Below are 12,500 nucleotides of genomic sequence, written 5' to 3'. Positions count from 1 at the left end.
GAGGAACGAAAGGCATCCATCCGCAGGTCGTTTGCAGGTCGAACGGAACGGCCGTGTCGGTGATTCGTTTATGAAGGCGCTTCGTTAAGTTCACTTGGACGCGTTTCCCATTTCCATCGTAAAGTCTCCGAGAAAATCGGTGCTCGTCGGGGCTGAGATCGATCGCTGGAACACAATGTTCTACGTGATAGAATACGTGAGATCTTCGTATAAGAGTCTCTGTTTCTATATGTGTAAGTGTAAGTGTGTATTTGTATATGTATGTTTGTGTGCGTATGCGCGTAGATTCTTCCCACGTCGTCAAGTAATGCACGAGTAGAGCACAGCCGGTCTATCTGATCAAAGCAAGAAGAACCTTCGGCGTGTGCTCGGCTCGTGAGTAAGCAACGATTCATAGGCGTCGCGCTCCGACGTCTCTCACTGAATAAAAATTCACTCTTTATCTATAGGATACGATCGTTACGAGTTCGTCCTACCATAGAATCAAATTACTTTCTATGAATGTGTCTTTTAGCGAGAATTTTGTCTCTTTCCTTTTTTCATGTTTTTCTGTTTCCCTTTTCTTTCCATTTTTTTTCTTCCTTTCTTTTCTTTTCTCTTTGCTTTTTTCCTTTTTTTCTTTTTCTTTTTTTATTCATCTCGACGGGTAACAAATAAATTAGATTGTATTCGGAAAATTTGTTAGAAATTCAATTCTTGTTTTTACGAGAATAAATTCGTAATTTGAAAAATCAAGCTTCTAATATGTAGATTTAAAACAACTTTCATTTCTAATTTTTTCTCATTGAAAATTTTTGTCGATTGAAAATTGAAACTCTTTTTGAATTTTTCATTTCTCTCTCTCTCTCTCTTTCTCTCTCTGTTTCTCTCTCTCTCTCTCTCTCTACTTTTTTCCCCCATTAAGAAATTATGAAAATCCAATATTCATTTTTCTTCTAATTGAAAAAATATTGAACGAAGGATAGATCATTTTGATATTTATATGATATTATTGTAAAAGAAATTCTTAAAGTTAATCAACGTTAAAAAATTAAGTAGTAAATAGGTATGTATTATTATATATCGTTACGACAAATGAAATCGTAGGTTTTTAGATAATTAACATCGATTACCATCTAAATTAAGAGAGGTTATTTAAAATGGGTCAATTAAAAGCGTAATTACCATGATATTATCTCGATGCGGGCGCCTATGTTTTTCGCTCGTTGAACAAGAACGACCTCAACGAGTTCGTTCACACCCTTTCATTGTACGGAGACACGTAACAACGAGATAAGGGGGTGTTCCGCGACTTATTAAAGGATTTAAGCTTTCTGCCTCTTTGGACGTCCAACGAAGGCGCGTAACAACATGTAGAAGGAGAGTGCGCGTTACATCGTTGCGTTCACCCTTCTCGTTAAATCAGCCATGAAAACTCGTTCGATCGTGACGATGGGTTTAGAAAAAAAAAGGAAAAGAAAAGGAAAAAAAGGAGAAAAAAGGAAAAAAAGGAAAAAAAAGATGAAGAAGAAGAAGAGGAGAGAGGTTGGAAGGCAGGAAGGAAGAAAGGAGAAAGAAAACAATTTAACTTGACACGAAAGAGTAACGTGGAGCCTAATATATTTTAGTTTTCAGATATTTTCATCCAAAATATTACAAGAAAAATCGGATCGTTCTATTTATTTCGTTTCTTTACTTTATTCCATAATACGTGAAGAAAGACTTACTCATTCGCCATGGATGAATTCGCCAATGGAAAATCTAAAGTCTAGCTGTTCAGTTGAAAAAGGAAGAAAAAAAAAGCAAATAATTGTAGGAATCAAGTAACAATCTAATTGTTACGCATCGTTCATTTTCTTTATTTCTTCTTTTCTACGTTTAATTTGAAAAGAAAATAGAAAAAGTAGAGAGAAAGAGGAAGAGAGAGAAAGAGAGAGAGAGAGAGTAGTAATAGTAACAGTAGTAGTAATAGGGGTAGGAATAAAAGGAGATAGAAAAGAGGACGAAAAAATTACTCGTCTTTTCTGGAGAAACGACGAGGTTCTTTATTTATAATCTTTCCTAATTTCTTAATGAAGTAAACAAGAAAGGAAATAAGAAAAATATCAACTTGATTTACCTATTCAGATGAACTATGTTATTAAAAGTAATGTCGACAACAGAGCATATGCATTGTATACGATGGCATGTTGCTAAATAGATATGTATATTTTAATATTCAGTATTTCCTTTGCGTCCTACACTCTTGGTGCGTATTAAAACCAATAAATTTGATAGAAACCTACTCATACAGAGAAATATTACTAGCTGTGTAAGTGAGGGAGAAAAATATCGAACTTTAGTTTTATGCGTACAAAGGCTCTCTTGTCTCGTCCATCTGTACGTAGTAGTTTCGTATACTTTCTCGTGTAGCTGTCCACGAAGAGACAGACAGAGAGAGAGAGAGAGAGAGAGAGAGAGAGAGAGAGAGAGAGAGAAAATGACAGCAAGAGAACAATTCACTCGTCCGTGTACATACAGTACATACATATATATATACATAGAAGAGATGCGAGTTAAAAGAGCGCCTAACAATTACAACGGGTGCGCTAACGCAATATCGCGTGGTCCGCGACGGTGTAAGTTATTGTTGCTTTCAGCTTTCGAGTCTATTACGAATAGATGTAGGTTATATACGAGGTCGGACTAGAATGTACACACGAAATGAGACCAAATATCAGTGCTGACGTTTCTCGCAACGCGTATACACACCCATACGTATTTATACACACACCCACACGTATTTATACACACATCTATACATATTTACACACACATATACACCGTCGATTATAATTGAATTCGCTTATGCAAAAAGGGAACGTCTGTGGGATCGAGCTCGAGCTTATTATCAATAATAAGAGAAATAGAGAGAGAGAGAGATTAGAGAAAAGCTCCGCCTATATATGTACGTATATTTTGTATAAAGCGAATCGAGCTGGCAAACTACAAACGATTTTCGTCTTTTAAGCAAAACGCTTAAACACTACTAGAGTGTCGAATAGCTTTGTGTCCTCGGAACGTCAATTACAAAGTTATTGGATCTGACGTAGGAGTTAGGTGGAGCAAGCCTTCTGTTTTCCATCGTCTAGCAATTGCTTCTTCCACAATGTGCATTCACGAATATCAGGCAAAGGTAGTGGACCTCGTAGAAATTCAACGGGCAGTATCAGTGGTCTACTTGCCGTTAGCTGCAGCAAGCCAGCGGGAAACTCTCGTATGGATTCAAATGAATATGCAAACAACGCTGTGCTAACTTTCGAGAGTTCAGCACGACAAACGGTCAGAGAAAAAGGGGTGGGACGTAGGAGCTGAGGGGTATGGCAAGCAGAGAAAAAAGAAAATACTTAACGACACGTGGAGATGAAAGAGAGAAAAGATAGATGAAATGAACTAAAGAAACAAGACAGTATACGAACATTTTTGAAACTTATTTGAAACCGAATGTTGTTCCCGACTCCTGTTCCATTGTGTGCATATAGTAAAACACGAGGAACGAAATCTGTTCTCGTAAAATATATGTTTTCGCTATTAATAAAAAAAAAAAAAAAAAAAAAAAAAAAGAAAGAGAGGAAAATAAAAAGAGAGAAAAGAGAAAATCCTGTATAGTACAGTCGATATCGAATAGAATAATAAAAATACACGAAAATGAATCTTATGAATCTATTATCTAAAGATCTTACGATGTAAACGCTCTTATATATCTTATTAGGAATGTTCACTTTGCTTCTTTTTATTTACTTACATAAGATTTAAGAAATTCATTACATGACTAATAGTGTTAGCTTCGAAACGTTCAGTAGTAAAGGACACTTATAAAGTCGGATGCGTTCAAGTAGTAGCGGTCGCTTATGTAGTCAGCTCAGTTAGTCAGGTTGACGCGAAGTAGCAAGAGACGTATATATAGTCGGAGGCAGTAAAATACGAAGATATAGAGGGTGAGAGAGAGAGAGAGAGAGAGAGAGCGAGAGAGAAGAGAAAGAACGTTCCACTTTTCCTGACGCTGTCAAAACTCGCTTTGGAACGTCGTCGTTTAAATTTTTTCCTTCCTTTTTTATTCTATGGCCGGGTAAATCTCGCCACGAAATTTTTATTTATCTCCTTTTTTCACGGGGCGCGTTTCATTTTCTCTCGCTTCTTTCTCCCCTTTCTCTTTCTTTTCTCTTTTTTATTTTTTTCTTTCTTTCTTCTTTCCTTCTTTTCTTCTTTTTTTTTTCTTCTTTTTCTCCTCTTTCTCCTTTTCCCCATCGCTCTTCGGCAACCAGTGCTGTCAGCAATGTGGCTTCTCGGTGAGATGAAGGCTCTCTTTGACAACTACAAAAGTGTTTTTATTCCGCTTCGACATATAAGCCCGGACATTTTGCTTTCTAATTCCTTCGCAATCGAGAGTCACGTATATATTCGAAAGTTAATTTCTTATTTTTTTTCTTTCTGTTTTCTTTTTTCTTTTTGCCGTCCTAAGCTTACCTTTCTTATAAGCAATCTCTTTCTTTTCGTAATTGTCTTCAATCTTTTTGATTGTAAGGATTTTCCAATTGAGTGGATTTTTCTTATCGTTTTCTAAAAAGAACAAAGTTTCGTTCATCGATTCCTCCAAAGTTCCGTTTCTTTAATTCCGTAGAATAGAGAGAGAGAGGGGGGAGATAAAAGAAAATAAATTTAAAAATGATATTGTAAATATTATTGAAAAAATTACTTCTGGTTATTATATAAGATACTTTTTGATGGTTAATATTGATCGAAGGTTAACATTGTAGTTGTTAATAAAAAAAACAAAAAAAGTATAAGAAGGTTAGACGAAATAGGTTTTATTATTAATAATTCACTTAGTATAGTGGATTGACTCTTTCTGAACACCGTGGATTTTCTCTCAGGCAACATAGTATTAGCTAATTGTTTTCCGTTAAACGATACACGCAGTCAGATTTTCCGAGATATACGTCGTCACGTCGATCAACCTTCTGTTCTTTCGTCGTAATGACGTTGACGGCATTGCCCAAAGCACGTAATTAATAACCGTAGTTGATTTTGAAGTTGCCCCGATTCTTCCTGAGGCGCACTTTCGTGAACTCACCGGGGGCATTCGAATCGTTACCCGCGCTATTCATCGTTCTCCATTAATCACTTTTGCGTCCAGACAGTCCGACAGTCGCAGCCGCGAGAGTTCCCTTTTGTTTTCTCTCTCCCTCTCCCTCTCTCTCTCTCTCCTCTCTCTATCTATCTATCTATCTATCTATCTATCTATCTGTCTGTCTGTCTGTCTGTCTGTCTGTCTGTCTGTCTGTCTGTCAGTTTGTCTGTCTGTCTGTCTGTCCTGTCTTTCTGTCTATCTATCGATATATCTATCTATCTATCTATCTATCTATCTATCGATATATCTATCTTTCTACCTATTTATCTCTCTCTCTCTCTCTCTCTCTCTCTCTTTCTCTCTCTCTGTCTGTCTCTCTCTCTCTTTTATTCAGAATGCTGTTAAACTTCGTTAGAATCGAGGAATTCATCATTTTTCAATAAGAAAAAAAGTAGAAGTGTCGCTCTTTCGAATTATTATTATTATTTTCCCTTTTTTTGATTTGATATAAATAAAAAAATTGCTTCACTGAAGGTTTAGCGATCGTTCATTTACGTAACTCTTTTTAGTAAAGCAAATGAATATTAAAGAAAGGAGAGAAAATAATTCTACGTTACATAGAGACAAATTTAATTCTTAAGAAAAAGAGAAAAAGACTTTTACGTAGTGCTTCGACGTAACGTAAGAAGACTTACGTCGGAAACGACAAAACCTGTCGGGAAGAAAATTGGACCATAGCGTGTTAGATATGTCATTAGAGGAAATAACTTGATGTGTAGTGGGTGCGAAAGAGGATGAGTAACCTCAGAACGATAGATCTAGTCTTGACAGGGTCCGTTATCACGATATTTCGCGCACGCGAACACGCTTATGGGACTTCTGGGAACAATTATTATCACCTTCATATCCTTCTCATAGGAACATTCTACCAGCAGTTTCCATAGCCGAAGACCATTGAAGGCTTTATTACTGTCTATTGCCAAGCTCGACGATTCTACGCCTCGGAAAATGTTGATCTATCCTGTCTACGAAATAAGTTTCATCGTTTTGGCTCATAGAGACATTTCATTTCACTTACGATGTGCCAGATAGTAAGGCAAATGACTCTAACATTTATATGTGTATAACCTATTCAGAAAGTTGGACGTGTTATTTTACTGCCTGTTACGTGCTGGCAACTTCGTTTCTCTCTCTCTCTCTCTCTCTCTCTCTCTCTCTCTCTTTCTCTCTTTCTCTCTCTATGTGTTTTCTCGGATATTATAAGTTCTCTCTTTCGGTGATAAAATATAGCTTATTAATTCCAAACAAAGTTGGTAGATTATAGACCTTCATTGTATACGATGTTATCTATAATATATCTTTCGCTTCGCAAATGATCCTATCGTTGTAATTATGTCGTGCTACGATAACGTACATACGTTGCTTGGTCACAGTACGCGAGCGCACTTTCTTATCGGATCGTAACCGGATCGGCAGAACGATCAGAGCCAGTTTATGGAAGGGAGGTAGAAACGCATTTTGCGGTACCAATTCCGTGGGAATCCGTTAATATGGGTTCACGAGTCTAACGGATAAGGATCGAAGGGTTGAAAGCCACACGTGCCAGCTGTAAATAGGACCTTCTCATAATTAACGTGGATGACCGTAGCTCCTAGCCAAGCTTCACTGATCGAACTATAGGAAGAATATTTGTACGGAATGACAAGAATAAGAGATAGTTCACTTTGTATCGTTATTAGATTTGACCTAATTAAGTTAACGATAACTGCCGATAAACTGAATAATAAGCTTCATTCTGTAATTTCATATGTCTTAGTTCTACGAAGGATACTTTTTACTTTCATATAGGAAATCTATATATCTCCTTTGTTAACAATTGAATTTTATAGGATTAAATCTTCGGTCATTCAAAGCAAAATAGAACAAATATACCCGATGCAATTTGCATAAAAATGTGAAGTACCTATATGTCAAAAGGATTAATCAATATATGCTTATGAATATCAATATAATGAAGATGAGAGATTGCTCTTTATCAAAAAATCCATACAATATCTTTGTTACGATGCAATTAGTTTAACAGGCTGTTCTATAAATCTTAAAGCAATTTAATAATTCTCAAAAAATATTCTCGAGCGAACGAAAGACTTAGACTCTATAATAATCATGAAAAAAGTTCAAGAGTTAGTCAGGTCAGGTCTCGTCTCGATCATAAAACATCGTAATCCAAGGAAAAACTTCGCTAATACTTGATTCCCATAGCGGTACCGACACATGCACTTTTCCAAAAACATTATTAGATGAAAGATCTTCAGAACTTTACTTATCGAAGTATATTTTTAGAATCACCTCTCATCAAAATCTCCTCCTCCTCCTATCCCCGTAGGTTTTTGGTAAGGAACTTTCAATTTAAAGGTAAATCCTAAGTTGGGTTTGCACGCTTATTTGTCAACTTCCGAACGCATGACGCACTTTGTTTCAAAACTCGTACTCCCAAAGTCTCGTTATTTATTGGTCAACTTCTTGACACATATTGTCAAACGCTCGTTTCAACATTTTAGTTTCTCGTCAATACTCGTGGCGATATTGTTTTTCTACGACTCAAACAAATTGTGACTCTCATCGAGCTCTCGTCGAGCTCCTTTCATAAGCACCATGATTTCACGACAAAGCAGCAACATCTGAACATCTACGAAATTCATTCAAAACGTATCAGAAACGGTCTAAATAACTTCAAATGGCGTAGGGAGTCATTTTCCTCAAATACGATTAATTATTCGAGTTGGAAGACGCCACTATCTCCAGAAGTCGTCCTGACAACCATCATTCATTTCGTCGACACATAGGATTAACCTGTGTCAGAGTTCGAACGAAAGACATACATGATCGAAGATCAACCACGAAGCATCGTCGTTACCTGCAAAACATACTACTACTATTACTACTACTACTACTACTACTACTACTATGTTGCAGTGCGATAATCTTGTACACACTTCCGAAGAGGAATTATACATCTGGATACATTAATGCTGTTGATGTTTGCCTGTACAAAAAGATCATCAAGAACATAGAAATCCAATACATAACGTCACTCAATATGGATCAGGAAATTGGAAAACATCGTCATCAAAGATAAAAATATATACTATGTAACATGTAATATGATATAATATATATATGATATAATAATATATATTTATTATGATATTAATTATATTTATTATATAATAATGATATAATAATATATATGATAAAATAATTCAGTATTATCAAGATAAGATATACGAAGTTAGAATATAAATTATTGTATGTAATAAACAAAATTTTTCTAATATAATTTGTGATTATAATATTAATAAATGTTATATAAATATGAGTATGTAATGTATGTGTGCGTGTATAAATATGTATCTATAATCAAAAAAGCAATGATAATAAAATAATACAATCAATTCTAATCTTGAATACTTATTTCATTCTTCCTGATCTTTACCTAGTAAGGAAAATCATGCTATCTCTTTATACGTTATATGATCTTGGTACAAGCATCAATTTACGAGATAAATTATTGCTTTGTCCAGAAATTGGTATTACTAAAAGGAAAACATAAGATATTAGAAAGTAGCACGATTTCACGTGCCATTTCTTTAAGGATCATACGATTTTGATATAAATCCCGATCGACGGTAAAACTTACCGCGCTTTCCGTAATTTGAATTTTCGGATAGGAGAATATAATTTACTAGGAGGTGGCACGATTTTGCACGCCACCGCTTCGTACATTATGTTATCCTGATACAAATCCAAATTTCTGAGAAATTTTTCCACGGCCTCGGTAATTTGAATTTTTGAATAGGAGAATATAACTTCACAGAACGTAGCATGATATTGCGTGCCACCTCTTCGCTCATCATGTGATTCTGATAAATACTCGATTTGTGGAAAAAATTTTCGCTTTGTCCGAAATTTGAAACTTCAAACAGATGAACATAAGAAGATATAAAGAAGTGTCACGATTTTGGATCTCGATAGAAAAATTGGAATGGGAATTGAATTTGTGTTAATTATTAAGTACGCATCATATTCGTTTCACTAATATTTATTGATTACTTCAATTAAAATACATTTTTTATCTTACAAAATTTATGTACATTTATTTTCTATAAATTATATTATATTTTTATAATACATACAGATAATATATGCTAATTAGCTTAATGCTAATTATACAACACAAACAATATTAAGTTGTATAACCTATGTAATATTATATTATACTTTATCTATGTAAATTATTATATCTAAAGCTACATTAAATATCACTTAATCTGATGTGACAATTCTGTGGGTCGCATGTGGCTTTTTCTTCTACTTGTTGGATCCTTGTTTCGGTACAGCAAGAAGAGGTGACTCCTTTACTTGACACAGCCGTGTCTCGTGTCTTGTATGATTTTCGTTCTTGTATATTTTGAATAATAGGTTAGAGTGATGACAAATAATCTTAAATAGTGAGGAAACGAATTGACTGATAGTGAGGATCGTGTGGCTCGTAACAAATAAGAAGTTGCCTATCTTTGACTTAAACAATACTCTTATATATTTTTATAATTTTACATCTAATCGATGAACTTCTATCTGAGGATGTCTCGATTCCGCTTTATTGGTATTATCATGATATGAATACTTTAATCCCAGCAGGCGTAAATGAATGGTAGTCTTCTTGATGAACCTTCTCATCGTGGTGATGTGAATGTTTAAATCTCATTGGAAATTGCAGATAATTGGTTCTCTTTTCAGTAAATATTTTCGTAAAGCTTAATCTAGGAAAGTAGCAACGTATACATCTACGTTGTCGATAGATTTTCAACTAATCCTTTATAATAAAATTATCGAATCGCTCTGTGTAATCAGGAATTACAGAGCACTCCCATGGTATTACCCTATAACAGAAATACCTTGACTAAGTAGGTAGTAAATTTATTTCAATGAGCATTACCACATAATATCGCAAAAGCCATCGAGTAGAGAAAGACAGAGATATCCTTTTAACATAAATTTACTATTCGGCCCGATATGAAATACGTATTACCGACATTACACTAATTGACGTGCATTTAACTTCAATTACAATGCTATGGCTATAAGTACGTGTCAAATGAGTATACGTATGTGCACACATATTTTTGCACGTACATAAAATATCTTTTGCAGAATACAAAAAGATAAAGTATTTCTCGCAATGTACCAATTTACGCACAAAAGCAGCAATTAAAGCGTTCATAAAACTAACTAATTGTTAAATTCGTAAAATGGTTCACCAGAGTACTTTTATCTACGTGTGTATGATATATACGTACGTTCGTTTTCTTATATATAAGGTATTTATATACCTTATATATATATACATATATATATATGTATACATATATATATATATATATATATATATATATATATATATACAAGAAGAGAGAGAGAGAGAGAGAGAGAACGAGAAACTATTGCCTATGTCGTGTTATGCAGGAGCGTAAGTTATAACGCATCAACCAGCAACATATCGGATTAGAAGCGAGTATGGATATAGAACAAATCAAAGCTATGTAGAGAAGAGACTCTCGTATCTATCAACTAGTCTAGCATCATACCTCTGAGGCTCAAGTCAATGTTAATTAATAATAACAATAATAAGCGTTAATAGTGAGAATATGTTTCATCTCTCACGCATGGTATATGATGTTTCCTATGAAAATGATAGCAAACTATTCGAAATTCTAGTGTGATTTGCCTACGAGGATACATCATATGTTTCTTGAAAAACAGTTCTGATATGCGTTAAGCCGACAAGCGACACTTGCTTTTATGAAAGTTTCGCCAGAACTTCAAAATTTGTCGACTGCACTTATATATCATAGGAAAGAAATTAAATTGTATCTACTGTCTACTCTATTATCATGACATTTTCTCTTTCCTATTTCGTCTTTCATTTTTATTTTTGTTTTTATTTTTATTTTGTATCTTTCTGTTTTTCATAAAAATTATATTTTTAAATAGAACTGTTATACTCATGTTATGAGTGAAACGTGATATAAATGGTGGCAGGGCTTTTAAAAAGAATATAGGATGCATATCTGCGTACTACTAAAATGAATGTTATTTTATACTCATGCCGTATTCTCGTAGTCCAAAAGTAATTTTTACTACTTTTTTTCCTTTCTTGTATATCTTTCTTTCTTTCTTTTTTTTTTCTTTTTTATAGTAAATCATTAACGTCTTATGTCGTCATATGTGCATTGATATCGTTTTTGATTTTCAAAGTTCCACGTTCGGTCTTGAGAGAGCAGTATCAAGGAGATCTAGAATCGGACGAGATGAATCTAACGCATAGGATCGATGAGGGCTTCGACAGAGTCGATTTTAGAGCCGAATTCAGTCCAAGTCCAAACCTCGAAGGACCACAGCCTCAGCCAAGGGACAACGTTTCACGAAATTTCCCGACGGTTAGTTCATCGCCACCACGTGCAAGGACCAACAACGACGGTAAGCTTCCTTTTTCTTTTTATTCTTTTTTTTTCTATCTTTTTCTTCTCTTTTCCTTCTCACTCGATGTTATTACTTCTATCGTTTTTATTATTTATTTCATCTTCTTCGTCGACGAAGAGGCAAGTAGTAGAATAAAAAAATAATTAGAAGAAACAAAAGAAAAAGATAAGGAAAACAAAATACCTGCTCGTCTCTCCAGTTTACTTGAATACTAACGAAAACTTTATCATGAATCCGTATTTCTACTTCTCTCTCTCTCTCTCTCTCTCTCTCTCTCTCTCTCTCTCTCTCTCTCTCTCTCTCTCTCTCTCTCTCTCTCTCTCTCTCTCTCTCTCTTTATTTCTCTCTCTATTCCTCTCTCTATTCCTCTTTCTATTTCAGTGCATGCAACAATAAAGTGTGAATTTATTTTTGATTATTGTTCATTGTCTCGCAATTGGCCACCGTGCTCGCATGAATTGCAATGTTATAATTGCGATGGGACCTCGATTAATCGCTTGTTAATCGTTTGTTAATCGGACGACTATTATATATCCATCTATTATACAGCCATCTTCGTTATCATTATTACTTCGTAATTAAATATATGAACTTATCGTAAGATCGAATATATAGACGAATTATTATTAGAAATGATTAATTGATTGTCCTATCGTAAATGCATGTATTTAAACACAGAATGAAAAGTGCTTTTAGGTACGAAGTGTATTTAAAAGATTTTATAAGTCTTGCTTTTTTTTCCTTTGTCGTGATCAGAGTTCTAAGAAAGTTAGAATGATATACGTGAGAAGGGAATCTGATTATGAAGGTGGATGGTTGTAGTACTTTCTACGAACCGAATAATTAGATACCGTCTTCTTGAGAAACT

At 34.6% G+C, this 12,500-nt stretch overlaps 2 protein-coding genes across 9 annotated transcripts in view; one reads left to right on the top strand and one right to left on the bottom strand.

The window, feature by feature from the left end:
* The window catches only part of Teh1 (tipE homolog 1 phospholipid transfer protein), a 71,476-nt gene that overhangs the window by 114 nt on the left and 58,862 nt on the right, over positions 1-12,500 (bottom strand). The window contains exon 3 of one of the 2 annotated variants that reach the window (XM_085656905.1): positions 1-165. This exon is cut by the window's left edge and continues 114 nt beyond it. In XM_085656905.1, the coding sequence (XP_085513031.1) occupies positions 69-165 (97 nt within the window). In that variant the 3' untranslated portion in view covers positions 1-68. Of the gene's footprint in view, positions 166-9,882; positions 10,033-12,500 lie in introns of those variants that run through there. The other variant, XM_085656906.1, reaches the window with a different exon arrangement.
* The window catches only part of LOC118448141 (uncharacterized), a 136,643-nt gene that overhangs the window by 110,578 nt on the left and 13,565 nt on the right, over positions 1-12,500 (top strand). For all 7 annotated transcript variants that reach the window (XM_085656902.1, XM_085656904.1, XM_085656898.1 and 4 more), the window contains one exon: positions 11,408-11,629. In XM_085656902.1, coding sequence (XP_085513028.1) covers positions 11,408-11,629 — 222 coding nt within the window. The remainder of the gene's footprint in view (positions 1-11,407; positions 11,630-12,500) is intronic.

Source organism: Vespa mandarinia, chromosome 5 (assembly GCF_050613455.1).
Source record: "Vespa mandarinia isolate Hongniang chromosome 5, ASM5061345v1, whole genome shotgun sequence".
Classification (NCBI taxonomy): Eukaryota; Metazoa; Arthropoda; class Insecta; order Hymenoptera; family Vespidae; genus Vespa; species Vespa mandarinia.
This window is presented reverse-complemented; position numbering and strand designations above follow the sequence as displayed.